The sequence below is a fragment of the Drosophila innubila genome, chromosome X, assembly GCF_004354385.1.
Source record: "Drosophila innubila isolate TH190305 chromosome X, UK_Dinn_1.0, whole genome shotgun sequence".
Lineage (NCBI taxonomy): Eukaryota > Metazoa > Arthropoda > Insecta > Diptera > Drosophilidae > Drosophila > Drosophila innubila.
In genome coordinates, this window is record NC_047626.1 from 12,180,009 (window position 1) to 12,201,101 (window position 21,093).

The following is a 21,093-nucleotide window of genomic DNA, read 5'->3' on the forward strand; positions in this document are numbered from 1 at the left end:
TGTCTAAGAACTGGTAAATAATAATACCTAGCTTACTTAAAGCTATAAAGTGTGCGTGCTGAAATTATGTGTGTTCGCATTAATGAATATTTTTCCTCGATGCAGAAAATTTTAAGCAAATCGGGAAACAAATATAAAAGTTATAAAAGAAAAAAGAAATTTTGATAGTTTTATTTAATAAAATAAGACAGACCGAAAAGGTTCAAAGCTTTGAAGTAAAAGCTCACTTATAGCGCAGATTTAAACCTTATAGTTGGGACAACAACCCACCTGGCTAAATGTCATCAAGAAACGGATTAAAAATTTTAGTTAGCTAGGTTATACACACACACATGCACACTCGAGTAGGCACACACTCACACACGCAGATAGCCGCAGGAGCGGTTCAATAGTTGCCCACAATTTGGGCGCTTCACTTGATTTCTTTTGATGTGGAAAGCATTGTTATTGTTATTTATAATAATATATACTGTGTGATTTTTGTTTATAGAGTTTTCAGATGAGTTCGGCAAATATTTTAATAGGTGTTCTTCTTGTAGATAAATTCTAAACATGTTTTTTAATATCCAATCCTAATAACAAAATTGGTTTCATTTTTTATCGGTTTTCATTTTGGTCTAGTTATTTTTTTTTCGTGTTTTTTGGAAACGTTTCGCTTCAGATATTGTCGTGTCGTGTTCCAAAAAAACCAGACAGAGCACAAGAGAAAGATACAGAGTTAGAGAGAGAGTTAGAGAAAGACAGAGAGAGAGAGTGAGAGCCAAAAACATGCTCCAGAATATAGAGGTACTAAAGTGATTAGCGAGAGGTACACTTGAGTTGTGACTATAATACTATAGATCGTAAATACATAAGTGTAAGTAGTATTTTTGTTAAATTTTTTTTGGTGTATTTCTTTTTGGTTTTGTTTTGTATTTATTTGTGAAACATTGAAAACCATTTGTAGGAGACCGTTTGTTCAGTTTCAGTTTCAGTTGCATAGGATTAGGCTTTAGTTATATTTTATGATTACTTTTGAGGGGGCAATTGATCGAGTGCTTAGGAAATTGTGCAGGAATTACGCTTGGCGCCCAAACTGCGCTCCTGGATTCGCTGCAGATGTTGCAACTGCGCTGGCGTCGGTGTGTGTGAACCATGCCCCCCGCCAGCAGCTCCAGATGATGTTGATGCCGAGCCAGCGCCAGAACCATGTGACGTCGCCTGATGCTGATGTTGCTGCTGCTGCTGCTGATGATGTTGATGGTGGTGATGATGGTGGTGCAGCGGTGTACCCGGTCCATTGTTGCCAATCTGCTGAGGCAGCGACTGGCGACGTCGACGCAGTGCTGGGCTCAAATTGTACGTGATTTTTGCTTGGGCAAGCAGCTCCTTAAATACCTAAACAGTTATAAATGAAAACATGAATGTGGTGTTACCAATCGAAAATAACTGTCAACTTACCTGCGTGATGTTGTCGTTTTTGGCCGCCGATGCCTCCACAAAACCATTCTCCCAGTCAACAGTCACCACGGACTCGGTTGTGGCATATTCCACCTGAAAAGTAAGCAAATTTCAATATATCTTGGTTTTAACATTATATTTTCGATTGTGACAGGAAGTTCTGTTTTTTTCAATATCTTGGATCAATTAACCATTAAATTTTTAATCGCTGAAACGTGGTGTAGTTATACTTGATAACCTATTTATGAGATTCAAGATAAGAAAAAGAAATATAAAAAATTATATGATAAAACTTTTTTTGAATTTCATTCAATCATCTTTTACAAAAACTTGCAGATTTGGTTATTTCTCGAAAATTTCACAGTGAATTTTAGACAGTTTTACAAATGAATATATCTATTAATCACTCACATGATAATTTATCATGTATTTAGTTGAAACAGTTTGGATTGATTAGGAGGCTTTGGTTGAAAATTCATTTGGTTATGGAACTGGACATTCAATAACAACTTTTACGACTGGCATCACCAGTTTCAAATAGACTAAAAAAAATAAAATTAAATTCAATAGACCTAAAAGAATCATGGAAGAAATTCAGAAACTGGCGCCAATTGGTTCAGAGCGTGCCGAAAGATTGGCCGCAATGAACAGTCTCAATATCAATTTAAAATCGGACAAGGAAAATCAGAATGTGCCACATCAATGGGCACAAGGACAGATGCCACAAATGGTAAATATTTTATACCCTGTGTCGAGATATTATAGATTTTAAGTTTGTCAAAAGAACGCATGAAAGATCCCATACGTAAGCTAGTACATTAAAAATAAACTAGATATGGGTTTAGATTTTAGTACCAAAGGGTCCCCCCTTTGAAATTTTGAAAAATGAAAATTTTAAATCTCAAGTTTTCACTTTTAATCAACTCCTTATAGTGTAATTAGTATAAAACAACACTTGAAATTTGATTCTGAGACGTTTCATTTTTTTGTAAAAATTCATGGTAAATCGGACAAAATTTTGACTTGTAATGTTGCTAAGTCAAAGATTTGATTAACTTGAAACTTTGTAAAACTAAATCGATTTTAAAGCGAAATGTCATTTTGATCATGGTTTGACCTTTTAATTCCTTCTGCATTTAAAGTTAATTAGTTTCGTAAAAAAAAATTCCTCTATATATGGGTTTAGATTTTAATACCATAGGGTCCCCCCTTTGAAATTTTGAAAAATGAAAATTTTAAATCTCAAGTTTTCACTTTTAATCAACTCCTTATAGTGTAATTAGTATATAACAACTTTTAAAATTTGATTCTGAGGCGTTTCATGTTTTGTAAAATTCATGGTAAATCGGACAAAATTTTACTTGTAATGTTGCTAAGTCAAAGACTTGACTAACTTCAAACTTTATAACTTTGTAAAACTAAATCGATTTTAAAGCGGAATGTCATTTTGATCATGGTTTGACCTTTTAATTCCTTCTGCTTTTAAAGTTAATTAATTTCGTAAAAAAAAAAATTTCCTCTAGATATGGGCTTAGATTTTAATACCATAGGGTCCCCCCTTTGAAATTTTGAAAAATGAAAATTTTAAATCTCAAGTTTTCACTTTTAATCAACTCCTTATAGCGGAATTAGTATAAAACAACACTTGAAATTTGATTCTGAGACGTTTCATTTTTTTGTAAAAATTCATGGTAAATCGGACAAAAATTTTGACTTGTAATATTGCTAAGTCAAAGATTTGACTAACTTCAAACTTTTATAACTTTGTAAAAACTAAACCGATTTTCAAGCGGAATGTCATTTTGATCATGGTTTGACCTTTTAATTCCTTCTGCATTTACAGTTAATTAATTTCGTACAAAAAAAAATTTCCTCTAGATATGGGTTTAGATTTTAATACCATAGGGTCCCCCCTTTGAAATTTTTAAAAATGAAAATTTTAAATCTCAAGTTTTCACTTTTAATCAACTCCTTATAGCGTAATTAGTATAAAACAACACTCGAAATTTGTTTCTGAGACGTTTCATTTTATTGTAAAAAATCATGGTAAATCGAACAAAAATTTTGACTTGTAATGTTGCTAAGTCATAGATTTGACTAACTTAAACCTTTCATAACTTTGTAAAAACTAAACCGATTTTAAAGCGGAATGTCATTTTGATCATGGTTTGACCTTTTAATTTCTTCTGCATTTACAGTTAATTAATTTCGTAAATAAAAAATTTCCTCTAGATACGGGCTTAGATTTTAATACCATAGGGTCCCCCTTTGAAATTTTTAAAAATGAAAATTTTAAATCTCAAGTTTTCACTTTTAATCAACTCCTTATAGTGTAATTAGTATAAAACAACACTTGAAATTTGATTCTGAGACGTTTCATTTTTTTGTAAAAATTCATGGTAAATCGGACAAAATTTTGACTTGTAATGTTGCTAAGTCAAAGATTTGATTAACTTGAAACTTTCATAACTTTGTAAAAACTAAATCGATTTTAAAGCGAAATGTCATTTTGATCATGGTTTGACCTTTTAATTCCTTCTGCATTTAAAGTTAATTAGTTTCGTAAAAAAAATTTCCTCTAGATATGGGTTTAGATTTTAATACCATAGGGTCCCCCCTTTGAAATTTTGAAAAATGAAAATTTTAAATCTCAAGTTTTCACTTTTAATCAACTCCTTATAGTGTAATTAGTATATAACAACTTTTAAAATTTGATTCTGAGGCGTTTCATGTTTTTGTAAAAATTCATGGTAAATCGGACAAAAATTTTACTTGTAATGTTGCTAAGTCAAAGACTTGACTAACTTCAAGCTTTTATAACTTTGTAAAAACTAAATCGATTTTAAAGCGGAATGTCATTTTGATCATGGTTTGACCTTTTAATTCCTTCTGCTTTTAAAGTTAATTAATTTCGTAAAAAAAAAAATTTCCTCTAGATATGGGCTTAGATTTTAATACCATAGGGTCCCCCCTTTGAAATTTTGAAAAATGAAAATTTTAAATCTCAAGTTTTCACTTTTAATTAACTCCTTATAGCGGAATTAGTATAAAACAACACTTGAAATTTGATTCTGAGACGTTTCATTTTTTTGTAAAAATTCATGGTAAATCGGACAAAAATTTTGACTTGTAATATTGCTAAGTCAAAGATTTGACTAACTTCAAACTTTTATAACTTTGTAAAAACTAAACCGATTTTCAAGCGGAATGTCATTTTGATCATGGTTTGACCTTTTAATTCCTTCTGCATTTACAGTTAATTAATTTCGTACAAAAAAAAATTTCCTCTAGATATGGGTTTAGATTTTAATACCATAGGGTCCCCCCTTTGAAATTTTTAAAAATGAAAATTTTAAATCTCAAGTTTTCACTTTTAATCAACTCCTTATAGCGTAATTAGTATAAAACAACACTTGAAATTTGTTTCTGAGACGTTTCATTTTATTGTAAAAAATCATGGTAAATCGAACAAAAATTTTGACTTGTAATGTTGCTAAGTCATAGATTTGACTAACTTAAACCTTTCATAACTTTGTAAAAACTAAACCGATTTTAAAGCGGAATGTCATTTTGATCATGGTTTGACCTTTTAATTTCTTCTGCATTTACAGTTAATTAATTTCGTAAATAAAAAATTTCCTCTAGATACGGGCTTAGATTTTAATACCATAGGGTCCCCCCTTTGAAATTTTGAAAAATGAAAATTTTAAATCTCAAGTTTTCACTTTTAATCAACTCCTTATAGCGGAATTAGTATAAAACAACACTTGAAATTTGATTCTGAGACGTTTCATTTTTGTTGCCAAATTAGAAAACAATGTTAACGGTGTAATTCCCTGATTAAAATCGTTAAGAGTTAAAGTTTTCTTCTTTGTTCTGTTAATTTTTCGGACTTTAAATTTCTGTTTGCTTATTTTTTAGAGAGGTAATCCCACTGTTACTGCCGAGTTGGATGCCTGGTTGCGTTGGCAGCGAGAACGTCAATTTGAAAGGGAACGCCAACAATTTGAACCTTGGCGTTTCACGGAAGATTTGTTGGATGCAAAGTCGGGCGGACAGAAGTATCAGCCAAAGTGGCCGCCATCTCTTCCCATACCCATCTCCACACAGTCACAGTTGTACGCACAGTTGCAGGCGCAGTCACTGGCACAGTCACTGGCGCAGTCACAGTCACAGTCGCAGTCGCAATCGCAGCCGCAGTCGCAGTTGGAGAAGCCGCCATTGCAATTGGAGCAGATGGAAAAGTTGACGGTGCAACTGTTGCACGCTCAACAACAGACGCGTCGATTGGTGCAGTGCATCGATCAAATGTTGCCCTCGTTGCCGAATCGAAAACTCTACCAACAGACGTTGCTGCAACTGCGGCAGCTGCATCTGTTGTTGAAACGTCAATTGCATTGGCAGTTGCAGCAGGATTTAGCAAGGAATCACATGCAGCAGCAGCAACAGCAGCAACAGCACCATCAGCAACAACAGCAACAAGAGCAGCAACAGCAACAGCAGCAGCAACAGTTGCCGCCAATAGGCATTGAAATGCAACCAACTGTGCATATGCATATGCAACAGCAGCAGCAGCAGCAGCAACAGCAACATTTACAGCAGCAGCACTCTCAGAATATGCAGCATGTCAATATGCAACAGTTGCAACAGCAGATGCAACAGCAACAGCAGTTACATCAACAGCAACAGCAACAGTTGCACCAGCACCAACAAATGCTGCAGCAACAACAGCAACAGCAACAAGAGCAGCAGCAACAACAGATGCAGCCACAGCAGCAGAATATGCAACAACAGCAGCAGCAACAGCAACTGCAGCAGCAACATCAGCAACAACAACAACAGCTACAACAGCTGCAGCAACAACAACAGCAGCAGCAACAGCAGCTACAGCAGCAGCAGCAACAGAAAATGCAGCAGCTACAGCACTCTCAGCAACAACAACAAAAAATGCAACAAGAGCAACAGCTGCAGCAACAGCAACAATTGGAGCAACAGCAACAGAAAATTCAACAGCAGCAACAGCAACAGCAACAATTGTCATCTCCACAGCAACAAGAGATGCAGCAGCTGCAACAATTGCATCAGCAACAGAAAATGGAACAGTTACAACACTTGCAACGTCAACAACAGTTGCAGCAACAGCAGCAGCAACAACAACAAGAACAGCAACAACAACAGCAGCAACAACAACAACAGATACCACATTGCGGAGGCCTTAATGCAAAGGCGCCTGTCTTTGTCCACAATGGCAACAACAGTGAAACCTCGCCTGCAATGACATCGGTCGGCAAGTTTCGCATTTGGTATATGACAAACAATCCGACACCAAATCAAGTTAACGTGCAACAGACAAGCAACAACAATCTAAACAACAACCAAGACAATAGCAACAAAATGCTGGTCAAAAAGATTCCTATCTGGTCAATGAATGTGAATCAAAATGCCACAGCAACAGCAACAGACACACTAACAACAGCAACAGCTACATCAACAATTCCTAGCGCTACAGCAACAACAACTTATAATAATATTTAAAACAAGTGAATTGAGCTAAAATTAACAGAACTAATAACAGAAGCACAAACGCCAATTTACGTAAATTAACAGAAACATCTACATTTTTCAAGGACACCACAAGCAACATAAAATATAGCTAACAAAAGGAGAAAAAAAAATTAACTCAACAGGGGGTGAAAATAGTTAACAATTAGAGGTAACTATTTCTGTTAATACATTGATCAATTAATAAAAGATTTATAATGATTAAATTGCTGTCTTTTTTTCTAGTGCACTTTGAACTAAAGCTTACTCAATTAAAAATAATAAAAAAAACTTTATATTATTTAATTAAATTATATGGGAATATGTCGTTAAATAAAAGTGAAAATATTTATGATTTCAATTAAATTTTTCTCTGCATGTGAGTACATATACATTACAACTCTTAGCTATGTTTATATCGTGTAATACAGCTGACTAGATGCTATCCTAGACTTACTTTACCCTACCACAACTTGCTATACCGAACAACAATATTCACTAGACGAGAGTACATTATACCATACCACACTTAACAATACCATGGCAGACTGGAAACTAGAGGAAAAGCCATTGAGCATGCAGTAAAAAGTCTATTATGCGATCTGGTATTAATTCTTATCGGCATAGAAACGCACATAGACGTCTAAATTGCGTTGGTAAGTGATGAAAAAATGAAGTGAAAATAAATAATAGTCAATCGAGAGGGAGACGAATCGAGGACAGACTAACAAACTGCTGACACACGAAGATTTTCAACAAGAAGGGAAATGGAAATGGGGAAACTGTCGGAGTATATGAATGAAGGTATAGAAAGGCAGCTAAGCCGAAACAGAGCACAACAAAATGCGAATGGGTGAGGGAAGGGGAACCTTAACCAAAAATCAAAACTGAACTAAACGAAAATTGTGCCATACCAAAGCTGAACTCGCACTGAACTCCAAACTGAACTCGAGCCCAAGTGAACCAAGCCAAATTCTTCCAAATGAGTAAACCCAAACATAAAAAGCCAAACCGTGCGTGGCTCCTTTCAGATGCCCATTTTTTTTTTTTTTTTGGCCATTTGGCCAACTGGCCAGATTCCCAAGCTTGGCAGTTTTTCAGCTTGCCAGACAGGGACAGAACATGACAGTGACAGAGAGAGCAAACAAGACAGGGAGAGCGAGTTTGTCAGGCAAGCTCTCCGAGTACTTGTAGAGGGCAAACATTGGCTTTAAAATGGCCAACAAACTGTGTCCCGGCATAACCTAAATACATACATAGTAAAAAGCGAAAGCACCAACAAAAAGTTAAATTCACTTCGTTAAACAAAGAAGATACCCAAGGAACGATAGAGAGAGGCACAGCTCGACTGAAGGGCAGGCTCATGCAGACTTAAAGAATAATTTAACAATTCGACTAACTGCTACCCTGTTAATATTTTTTACAACAATTTTCCATTCAAGCAGATTCTGCTTAGTTCAATACAACACACTTAAAAATATGTTGTTCATTTTTAATACATAAATATATTATATACATTTTTAAATTGTTCAAATTTGTCAAAAAAACTGAAAATATAACAAAAAAATATATAAATTGTTATAGAACAAATTTTTTTGTATTAAACATTTAATGGTTAAATAAGTATATTTGAACACAAGCTAAAAAGCATACAATTTACTAGATACATGTCTTAAAAGTGTAATTGTTTCAATTTAATTTAAAATTATGAAATTTCATCAAATCGCAATTAACATTTTTTCTGTTAGAATTGCTTAAAAAAATATTTCTGAAATTGTAAACTTGATTAAATGGTATAGTAAAAGTTGAAAAGAAAGACTAGTATAATCAATTTTAGGCGAGTTCAAAACGAAAGTCTCCAAGTTCAGTCAGTTTTTGGGTAAATGAAACTCATTAACTTAAGCTGTTATTTGCTGTACCCTTTGTTATACAGGGTATATAAAAAAACGGGCATTTGCTGTCGCTGCTGGCATTGCGCAATTTGCATTTTTATTATATTAGAAGTCGGTTAAAGTCAATACACCCAAAAGAAGATACTTGCCAGCCAGAATTGTCTCGACTATTGAAATTGACAATACACTGACACACTATGTCTGTCTGTGTGTGTGTGTGTGTGCGTTTGTGTGTGTGTGGGCTACAGAGAGATAAAAAGGCACGCAGGCTAAAGAAGCAAAAGAAAAGGGGCACGAAACGAAATATCAAGTATGCGCCAAGTGGACCAAACGTTGGTGCCAAACAACAGCGAAAACAACAACAAAGGGGATAAATTAAAATTGAAATTTCTAAAGAATAAAAACAACATCAAGCGAAAGAATGAGAAGAAAACGTAGAGGAGCAAAAACCCTTTTTTGCTCTTTTTTTATTTTTTTTATTTAAAAGTAATTTAAAATGATATAAGTAGATTTCATTTGACAGTCCCGTGATTTATTGCAACGAACGGCTTAAATTGTTGCAGGTCGGACAACTTGATTTAGGCCCAATAACAACAAAATAACAATAGCAATTTAGTTCATTTAAGTTTCATATTATAAAATCGTTTTTTATTCCATACCGTAATTTTCTTCAAATCGGCATTAATTTTTGGGAATTGACTTTAATAATATTCGTAAAGACGTTCACTAGATAATGTAAAATAAAGTAAGAAAATAATAATAGTAGTTTAATTTATTTATGCTCTTTATTTTTAACAGCATTTTCCACAAATTTCGACTTGACTTTGAGTATTCACTTCAAGAGTCCATACCTACTGTTAAAACAAGCAAGTTTATTACCCATTTATTGCAAGATTTCACCATGTTTATATATCTATCTTCGACACGCTTTGACTTAATCCAATCATTTTATGAAAATTGCTTGAATTAAGTTGACATTTAGCTAACTTTTAGCGCAACGCACTAAACTTCAACTTGAATCCATTTATAACCATTTCTGTGAATGTGTGTGTGTGTACGTACTATTATATTTGAAGTACTCTTACCTAAATTTCCGTACGGAACTTGTCCGGAGGCAAAAGCGCAGCTGGCCCCGCCTTGACGCAATTTGCATAAACTAATACAAAATTCCATTTGGCCATTTGCCCTAACGATGATCATTTAAGATATGCCACAACACACACACACACGCACACACACAACCACACACACACACACACCCACATTCATCCATACAACTTCACCTTATTACAGTGTATTATTATTGTATTTTTGTTGCTTTCCGTGTTTTTTTTTATTTATTTTAGCTGTACTTTCGAAAGTTTGTTAAATGAAACAAAATGCGAAAAAACGACTATAAACTGCGATTGGCAAACTTTGCGACAAAAAAGTTGGGAAATGCGGAAAACAAGCAAATCAAATATATATATTCCATTACACGCAATACTTGAAGTTGAATGTTTAACTAAAATACTCTTTCAAATAAGCTGAGAAAAAAAAACACTACCTCGATTCTTTAATCAGCGTTACCATCTATCTGACCGCAAATCTATTTATTTATGAACAGTATTGCCAGTAACAGTATTATTTATAATTATTCATTCATTTTTATTTCTCATAAAATGCGCTGTCACCTTGTCAAAATTTAACTGCTGTTTACAGGTGTAATTTAAATGCCAGCTTTTCTTGGAGTTTTTCTTATCAACTGCTCTTAGTAACTGCTCTTTACATGTTAAAGTTAAATGTTAGCTTTTTGAGGATTTTCTACTCTTTATTTTGTCAAAGATTTCGCGTTTCTACAGTCATACAGTTTGTGCATGTTTTCTTTGCTTCTTTTCTTTTCCCTCTACGACTTCCACTCCCACAACTCGCACTGACTTTAGTTAGCATTTTTTTTTTCGGTGGTGTTGCATACTTTTGTGCACTTTTCTCGTGAAAGTCGCGTCTCACTAATTATGCAAAAACGTCTACGCTCCAAAAATGGCGGCCGCATTTGATGAGATTTCATTTTGTGTAAGTTTTGCGCTAAGTTTGCACTTCATTTGAATGCGCCAGCAACAAAATAAGTTACATTTTCATTTTTATTTTAGTCTAAAGTTCGCTTTACCTTTTAAAGGCAGCAACGATTGTACATTTTTCAGCAATGCTTAATATCTGGTTGTAAAATTTAAGGAAAATTTAAAGTTTTGATATAGCTCTGAACGATTGAATAGTCTGGCAAGAACGTTTACTTTAAATCTGAGAATTCACGTACAAATACTAAGTTAAGGCTTCTTAATATATGTAAATACCCCAAATACAAATAGCTTGGGTATTAAGTCATTTGCAGCTCGCATTCGATTGTACAATAGTATGACAGTTTTGGATTTTTTTTTACAAATTTGAACTATGCTAAAGTGATTGTCAGGATACTTGAAATAATTCAAAGTATTTAAAATGCATATTTATTCATTTTAAATCGGATTGTTGTTTTAAGCAGGGATAAGTGAATGATGGTCAAATTGTTGAGCTAACTTTGCGTGTGAAGGAAGAAAAGTATTTTTGCTTTTGGCGATTTGTTGCTGCAAAATGTCTTAATTTCGCAGCAATTTGACATTCACTCGACGAAGTGTGGACCGAGTAGAGTTGTTCCACCTCCTGTGCCTGCTCCAACACGTTGTCATTGTCCTCATCATCCACATTGGAGCTGGTCACGCCTGACAAACTTTACATAATTGCATGGGCCCGAAACAAAAGCAATTTGCATAGCTTATAAACGGGTTACGAGTTACTGCGCGTTGCCTCCCTTTATCTATCTCTCTCTCTCTCTCGCTCTCACTCTTTTCTTTTGCCTTTTCGCTACAGCGTTCTCTCTTTCTCTCGCTGGGTGTGTACGCGACGATTATTGAATAAACACTCCTTTGAGTGCTTTTGCCAACAACAATTAAATCAGTTAAAATTGCTGTTGTCATTTTGGGCCAGAAGGCGCGCTGTGAATTAAATGTCAACACGCAAAAATAATCATAGTCATAATTACATGCCTAGCAGTTACCCGTCTGTCTGTCAGTCTGTCCGTCTGCTTGAGCGCGTTAATCTCAGAGACTATAAGAGCTAGAGACTTTAAATTTGGTATGTGGCTTCCAGGAAACCATACGTAGATCAAGTTTGTTTTTGTTTTTTGGATCGGTCCTTTATATCATATAGCTGACCAAATTTGGTTCAATATATTATAGGTGAACAATTGGTCGAAAATCCACCTCAGTACAGAGTACCTGGGCACAGGGTATCCTACTGTCGAGCGTGCTCGACTGTAACCGCCCACTTGTTATAATAAAAATTAAAATTATTTATTATTTTTAATTTTTATAATAAAAATTGAAATTATATTTTACTTTAAATTTTTTTATTAAACATTTAAATTAATAGTTATTTTTCAACTTTTTTATAAAAATCAGCATATAATTTTTATTTAATAATTTTTATTTTAAGAACTATAACTGTTACGGTCCCTGATTTATCTTTTGATATACCAATACATACAGCTCTCATTCGGTAAATCCGATTGTAATAACATTATTTTCATTTGAGTATCAACAGTTCCTGCTGAAATTTTCAGAGTATACTCCTTAAATATTTATCCATTGATATGCCGATACATACAGTTCTTATTCGGTAAATTCGATTGTAATGACATTATTTTCATTTTGAGTAAACATTTAAAAAAAAAATTATTTTTTTTTGTAAGTTTTATTGTTATATTAGTTAAGATTGTAACTCACCTCGCGCAGCTCACCATCCTCGGCAATCAGATCTATTTTATTGCCAACCACCACAATTGGTACCGCTGTGGTTGCCTTTGTTTCGTGGATCTGATCGCGAATGGCCCGCACCTCTTCAAATGTGGTTGCATCGGTGACATCGTAGACCAATATAAATGCATCTGCCGATGATATAGATAATGCGCGCATTGCTGGGAACTGCCAACGGATACATGGAAAAGAAATATATATAGAAAGACAGTGAGTGAGTGAGTGACTGAGTGAGTGAGAGAGAGAGAGGGAATGGCAATGGGAAGATTGCATGAGTGAGTGAGAAAAAGTGTTGAACAAGCGGCTTAAATTACAAATAAAATTCAACGCAAATTTACATATTATTATTGTATTTGCATAAAACCAACACACATACACTCCACCTACACACACACCTACGCACACTCACACATTTTAATAATGACAGATAATAATGTAAATTTTGTTGGAACATTTTGACGCACTTTCTGGCTTTTGCAAGCCCGCAACTTGCCTCAATTCTTGTCAAGTCGCGAATTGCGCAATTTCAAAATAAAATGGAAAATTTTCGTTGTTGTTATTATAGCTTTATTATACAAGGGAAGAAGCACAAGGCCAAACATATTTTAGATTTGTATTCGAAATGAGACGCAACAATAAGTTTGAGACACACATTGTACAAATACATAATACATAATAATTTAACAATCTGATTACTTGAAAACAGAAATGCAACTCAGAATATTCTCAAAATTATTATAATATCTTCTTCTATTAAAATAAATCGGTATGCCACCAACATTTTGGTCTCTTTAAGAACAGCTTCTCAAAAGAAAAATAATATTTTTTTTTTCAAAATTAATATTTTTTTAAAAAACTAGGCTTTCCTATTACAAGATATAGGAAAAAGTATACTACAGCACACTTTTGGACAACACTGCTTTAAAGCAATAATTTAACCTTAAATATTGAACCTTAAAAATTGAACGAAAATTTATTATAAAGAAAGTTTATTGTAAACATTTCAAAGTTCATTGAAAATCCGAGAGCGTAAATGAATTTTGTTTAACTTGGTTTAATTAAGAATCTTTGTTAAATCCGCATTCATGAATTTTTTGTGTAAAGGTATGGTTAATAGTATGGTCTTTGTTAAAAAACTGGGGTCATTTAATTGAACTGTTATTTCGAGTGTCCGTGTATATGTGTGTCCCACATTTGTGATACTAAACTGAACTTAACTGAACTGAATGTCACACACACTAATTGTGAATTATGTTTTAATTCTTTTAGCTCGAACCCGAGCTCAAACAATGGAGGCCAATGTGTCTGCTGGGAGATAGAACGCATTTTTTATACAAAACTCAATTAAGCAAATTTCAACAGCACAGCACAATGGTATAAAAATAATGGACAAACGAAAACTGCAGCCATATATAGCAAGTGTAGAGTACTCGTATAACGAAGACCTAATACACTAATCACTAAAATATGCTTGAATTGAAAGTTATTTAAGTATATATAGTATAACGAAGACCGACTGTTATGGTAGATGAGCGGTTGCTAAATCTGTCAAACAGAATGCAAAGTGCTCGTAATCAAATTGAACGTTAACAACGTTTACATAAGTATAACAGATAACAGACTGCTCGACTGGGCGCTACCCTATTTTGTAGTCAGAGTTTGTTGAGTAACATTTTTTTTTTTTATTAAATAAATTGAATTTTGATTAAGTTTTGGACATAACAAAATTATTTACATACATTTTATATATAGAAATCTGCTGATTGTCACGATTTCAACTCGTTAAATTTGACTGCATTGAATTGACTTAATTTTACTTTTATGTTTAGCTTTGAGATAAAATTCTAAGTTTTATGTCTTAAAAATACGATGAGAGCCAAAAATATTGTTAGAGTAGTTTCAAACTTTTTTTTTTTTTTTTTTAAAGTTGTCTTATTTGAAAAAATATAAATATTTAAGACGTGAGAGTATATAGTATATTACTGCCACAGCTGGCAATAAATAAAAGGCAAAGTGTTAGAGTTATAACTGGCTTTTTAGATTATAATTCTCTTGTCTGTTAAAATGGATATAACCTCAGTAAAGCTATAAGTGTAGGGTGCAACTAACGAATGGTAAATGCGACGAATTAGAGACGCAGACAGTCGACATCAGCCAGCAGAGATAATGGGAAGAGTTTACCAAGGCTTCATGGATGTGGTATAAGGCGGTTATGAGAGGATGTTGGGTGTTCTAGCTGTACTGGGGTGACTGGTACTAACTGGTGACTGGGTGACTAGGTGTCTGACTGTCTGGTTGCGTTGCCTTTGTTGTCCACGTGACAGGAACTTGTTTGTCCATTGTCTGTTTGCCACAAGACCGCAACATTTTGGGCTAGGATCTGACGTCTGACGTCTGACGCTGTTTGCTTTCATTCAACACTAATGGCTTTCAAAATCATGAGCTTTGCAGCTGGTTTCAAATTGAATGCACAGGTTTAGGTTTAGGTCCCAAGCACCCTGTGGACCATACAATCGAGTATACGTGTATAGCAGCCAACAACCAACAACCAACAACCAACAAAGCTGTGCCTTATGTCCCGCAGAGTCATCCAGGCGATTTCAAGCGAGTGCCTCATGTCTGGTTGCAGTTGAAATCCATTCTGTTGTTGCCATGGGGCTAGTTAATAATAAAAAGGCAGCCATCGAAATGTGATAGCAATGAAAAATGGTAACTGGTTACTACTAAATGGAAAATCCAAATGAAAATAATGAAAAGAACTCTCGTACGTATTCACAATAGGCAGAATACAAAAAAAAAAAAAAAAAAAAAAAGTAAATGAGAAATGTGAAATGTGAAATACTCGGAACAGCACGACGCCCACATGGTGAGCGCAGGTGAATTGCACAATACCACATGCAACACATAACGGCCTCCATAGCATAGCTGACCTTGCACCTGACCAGTTAAGCACATGGAACGCAGATCTCTCATGCCTACAATTGATTCAATGGAACAACAATTCTGTTTTTCGAATTCCATTTTAAGTCCGGCAAAAGCGCTCTTTGTTATTCAAAATCAGCGGGAGGTACACAAATTTTCCACGACTAACGATATCAAATATTCTAACGGAATTCATCAATTGTGACCGGTGAAATTTCTTGTTGTGATTTCAAAGTTACCAACAAAATTTCTGTCAAGAGTTGTACATTATTATCTACATGGTAACCTCATTCATCAAGTTCCCAAGAAAAATTCTTTAGTATTTATCTTTAATTTTTACTTTTAATTAGTTCATTTAATATATATATACAGTTTCTTATAGTTCTTTGTTTCGATTAATTTTTTTTCTTCTTTTGATACCTCAATAAATATATCGACTGTGTTTCTTGATTCTTTAACAATCTGTGTCATAGATATGAACTTGATAAATAATAAAATCTTAAAGTACGAGTTCACCACAGTTTATCAGATTCAGTGTTCGTTTCCTATATGTTGTACCTTGTTTCGTAGTATGTACATATGAGAGTGCCCTGAGCATTATATAGTTTCGTAAAAAGGCTGACAGTTCAGGTTAATCAATATTTACATTCAGCCAAATTTCGGCGTGGCTCTATTAAAAAAGAAAAGAGCTCCAAAGAGCCTCAAAGCATTCTTATGTCATAATTCCAATGTGTACATTTCGTATTTCGTACAATTCTGTATTCTGGGAAATTGTTTGCTAGCAGCAAAAGGCAACAACTCAAAAGCAGTAGCAGATTTTCCAATACTCTGTAAACCAAAATAAAAATATTACTACGTGTAGTAGAAAGATAATTGAAAACGATAACATTGTCGATAGCCGTGTCATCGTCGTTAATTTTAAATTAGAAAGGCATTATAGTCGTATGCCAAGATTAAGTAATAGTAGAAGAAGATGGTTTCCGACTGTATAAAATACAATTTATGTAACAAATGTAAATTCTATTTCTATACTTTTACAAATTTTGTTTGAGTATCAAAAGAATGTTAATGAAATTTTTTCTGGTAGTTTTTTGACTTACACAAAGGGTAGCTGTTAGTTGATCACATTTTTGGCACAGTGTTTTTACTTATTGTTATTGTTGTTGTTGCTGGAGAAGCGTCCATTGTTATTACTATTGTTATTGTAAATAACTTGATGGAGACAGGCTGGAGAATAAGAACTGGGGCAGCTGCTGCTGGGAATGTGGCAGCTGAGGCAAGTGGTAAGGGTTTGAATGGTGAAAGGGTGAAAGAGGGTTGGAAAAGGATGATAGGTAGTGGCAGCATCAGCTCATGTGGCAACCTGTCTATGATTCGACCCATTTTCATGCACACTCAAGCCGGGCGTGTGGCAGGCAGATAGACGTTGCTGCCAAAAGCATCTCTTATTGCATGCAACACGCTCTGACGCCGCGACATATATACATACATATATGTGTGTGTACATATGTGACACTGCGGTTTCCGCTCGTTACACATTCACACAGGTGAGACTGAGACTGAGACAGAGACAGAGACTAAAGCTGTGGCTGCAACTGAAACTGAAACTGAGGCAAGGAGAAGACCGCATGTATGCCTGAGTTGAATTGAGCTGAGCTGAGCTGTTCCTGTTGCCGCCCCATTTTTCAGCAACATCTCTCCTTCTCTTTCTACCCATTGTGCATATGTTGCCGCTTGATTTCTCAATGGATTCGAAATTGTTGCCACTTGTCGTGCTGATTGTGTGTGTCACTTTTTTGGGGCACTCACTGCGTTTTTTCGCTGGCAGCTCTTCAATTGGATTTAAAACAACATCAGCAATAGCAATAGCAATCACAACAGCAACAGCAACAGAAGCAGCAACCGCAGCAACAACAACAACAACAACAACAACACTTGTTGCAACTGTCGCTAGATTTGATTGTGTCGAAGTTGCCCATTGGCTTAACTCGTTTATTGGTTTTCAAAACTTGAGCTTTGCCATTGAAATTGAATAATAACAAAAAAAAACACTTGCACACACAAAGAGAAAGAGTTAGAGAGAGATTTAAATGGAGAGAGCAGGTCAACTGCAAAGCAAAAACTCAAGAACTTTTAAATTTCGTTAAGAAAGCCAAGGCAAAATTTTCTAATTTCATTTGCACCGACAAAACAGAGCTGTTACCTGTGTGTGTGTGTGTGTGTGTGTGTGTGTGTGTGTGTGTGTGTGTGTGTGTGTGTGTGTGTGTGTGTGTGTGTGTGTTTGTGTGTGTGTGTGTGTGCGGGCTGCAAATGTGCATGCATATGTTGTCTGTGCTACGAAAGGTTGTTAAATGCATTTTGGACTTTTGTGTTTGGTTTTGTTTTAAATATACATTAAAGACGTAAGATCAATTTTTATAGCTAGAATTGACAGACATTGCAAAATTTGTTAAGGAGCATCTCCTGGTCAAATTATCGCAATAGCAATTTTACATTTATTTTTTATTTATTTTAAATACAACTTTTCTTGTGTTTGGCAGCTTTGGGAAATGTTTTTATAATTTTATGGATTATGGTAATTCCAAATGGAAATTCACTGTTATTTCAGCAAGTACTAAATTAAGATTAAATTTATGTTTAAAGTGGCTCACGCTCTTTCGCTTTTCCCCACTTTCTAGCTCTCACTTTCTTTTACAATATTTCGAGAATGACATGAAAACTATTTTCAATGGTATTTGATTATAAAGATTTTTTTGGTGGGATTATAGTTATAATCAAGCATTATCAAATACGCAAATGTTTAAATTACATTGCTGAAATTCCAAGTACAGTGGAAAAAATTTCCAAATACATATTTGATTTGTGCAATTATTTGAGTGAAAAGTATATGCAAATTGTATATTTTTAGCAAACTGCACTTATTTACATAGCCAATGTATTTGTTATAACGAGGCTTTGATACTCTTTAAACAACTTGAAAATATTTTGCTTCTAAATATTAATAATATTAATTAAATATTTTGAATTAGGTCATCAAAACCAATGGAAAAATAGCCTGTTTTGGTTGCAAACCACAAAACAAATTTAAAAATTTTAGGAAATAAGACAGGAAGGGGAGAAATGTCCACATACGAAAAAAACAATTGCAAATTAATCAATGTGAAAAGCATATTCGGTTTGACTGTACAAAATATAAAGGAAAATATATAAAACAGTGGATAAGAATTGTGAAATGAATTGAAAACAAATTAATAACAACATCCCAAAGGTATACCAATAAAAACGGACAGCAGAGAAAAAAAATGGGAAAAAAGTTGTAATAAATGGGTAAGTTAATATTTACATAGGTTTGATAGGCACTTCCTATCAATATTATGCACAACAAACTCCAATTGAGATTGTTGATGCAACGTATTCCTTTCTCCTTAATGGGTTTTATGTTAATCAGCCATAAAGGCAGAAGTTATGCTTGCTTTAAATGCAGGATTATGTATTTTACTTTTCACTTTATAATGGGATTTTAATGGTTAAATTTATCGAGGAGTTTATCGATGGTATGGTCAATTTAATTGGATTGTTAAATTCTTTGTAAGTAATTTTGATATATGGAGTTGATTAAGAGTAAAAAATCAAACTAAAATTTCAAGTTATTTTTGTAAATAAAGAAAATTGTCACATAAAGTAATTCACATTGAATTGGCTGAATTGCAGATTTCTTGTAGTGCTCTAAGTATTATTATATTACTTACAGCATTTTCTACTCATTTCCAAAAAAAATAGCAAGTGGGCTGTTACAGTCGAGCACGCTCGACAGTAGGATACCCTATGCCCAGGTACTCTGTACTGAAAGTTGATTTTCGACCGATTGTTCCTATGGCAGCTATATGATATATGGATCCGAATTAAACTAAATTTGGTCAGAATGTAGGAAATCAAGTTAAATGCAAATTATATCAGTTTTTTTAAGCTATCTCAAAAAACAAAAAACTTTTTCGTACTAAGACTTAATATTTGATTAAGCGTCTCTATTGCAGCTATATAATATAGTGGACAGATTTGAACCAAATTTGGTCAGGATGTAAAATACCAGTGCAGATGAATATTCTTTCAATTTGGTTAAGATATCTCAACAGACGGAACATTTTTTCATACTTTAACTTTATTGTCAACCTACCGTTCCTATGGCAGCTATATGATATAGAAGTCCGATCCCAAAATAAAAACAAACTTGATCTGCCTACGGTATTCAGGAAGCTACATAACAAGTTTGAAGTCTCTAGCTCTTATGGTTTATGAGATCGAAGCGTTCTAGCAGACGAACAGACATGGCTCAATCGACTCGGCTGTTGATCCTGATTAAGAATATATATACTTTGGGGGGTCTGCCACGCCCACTTCTGCCTGTTACGTACATTCTGCCAAACACATTATACCCTTTTTTGACCATTTTCAATGGGCTCAGGGTATAAAAAAACAAAATAATAATGAGCAAAGCAGATATATATTTAAATGAATTAAATTGATTCCTTTGCCAGGTACAGCTGCTCTATATAAATCCGCAGCAATTTATTCAATTTCATTTCATTTTTCATTTGCCGTTCGAGGATGTCCTTGAGCTTGCGGCAGGTCCAGTTTATATGTACATACATATATTGTATAAATGAGAAAATATGGGTATGTATTATAATATTGTCTTTGGATTGGCAACAATTTTATTGCAGTTGCCGTCTTCTTTAATAAAGTGCCACTCATAAAATATCCTGTGAATGTTATCTTTGTGCCAGGACTAGAGAAAATACAAAAAAATGAATCATACGCAACGTGTGCCACAGTTGCTGTTGCTGCTTTTGACTGTGCAACTATTTGCACAATGACCGCTAGCATTTGTGCTTAGCCAGTGGAAACAATTTCCACTGATGCGACACACACTCGCACACCCACACCCACGCACACGCACACAACACACAGCCTGCAACAGTTGCAGTCGCGATAAACGCACAGTGAAAGTCAACGCAGCTGATAACCTGTGCCGCAATAGCAACATTGTCCACAACTATGTGTGCTGTTGTGCGTATGTGTGTGTGCGTGTGTGTGTGTGTGTGTGTGCTAGATGCCACCGCACAGTGCTGATTATTGCGACTACTTGGCTGGAAATGATTACGTATACGCATTTGAACAGTACAAATATTCGAATTTATGCTTCCGGCCATATGAAAAATGTGATTAGACCAGCTGCAATTGCTTACAATTGCTGAATTTAAAGTAAATACTCTAAATAATATTTATTTAATTTAAAGTAAATACTCTAAAAATGTGTTTTCATAATATTTACTTTTATTTCCGAAGATTTTGTCTAAATTTGTAGCAGTCTGGCAAAGCCATTTTAATAAAGATGAATTGGTTTTACTTTTTACAATGACTTCATTCTTTTGTGACATAAAAACATTAAAATTTAAACTTAATTTAATTTA

General features: G+C 34.4%; 1 protein-coding gene across 1 annotated transcript in view; it reads right to left on the bottom strand.

The window, feature by feature from the left end:
* Positions 1 to 637: 637 nt before the first annotated feature.
* The window catches only part of LOC117794061 (ras-related protein Rap-2b), a 44,199-nt gene continuing 23,743 nt past the window's right edge, over positions 638 to 21,093 (bottom strand). Inside the window, exons 4-6 of the mRNA XM_034634523.1 lie at positions 12,671 to 12,868; positions 1,441 to 1,533; positions 638 to 1,377 (exon numbers count right to left, since the gene is read on the bottom strand). Coding sequence (XP_034490414.1) covers positions 1,039 to 1,377; positions 1,441 to 1,533; positions 12,671 to 12,868 — 630 coding nt within the window. The 3' untranslated portion in view covers positions 638 to 1,038. The remainder of the gene's footprint in view (positions 1,378 to 1,440; positions 1,534 to 12,670; positions 12,869 to 21,093) is intronic.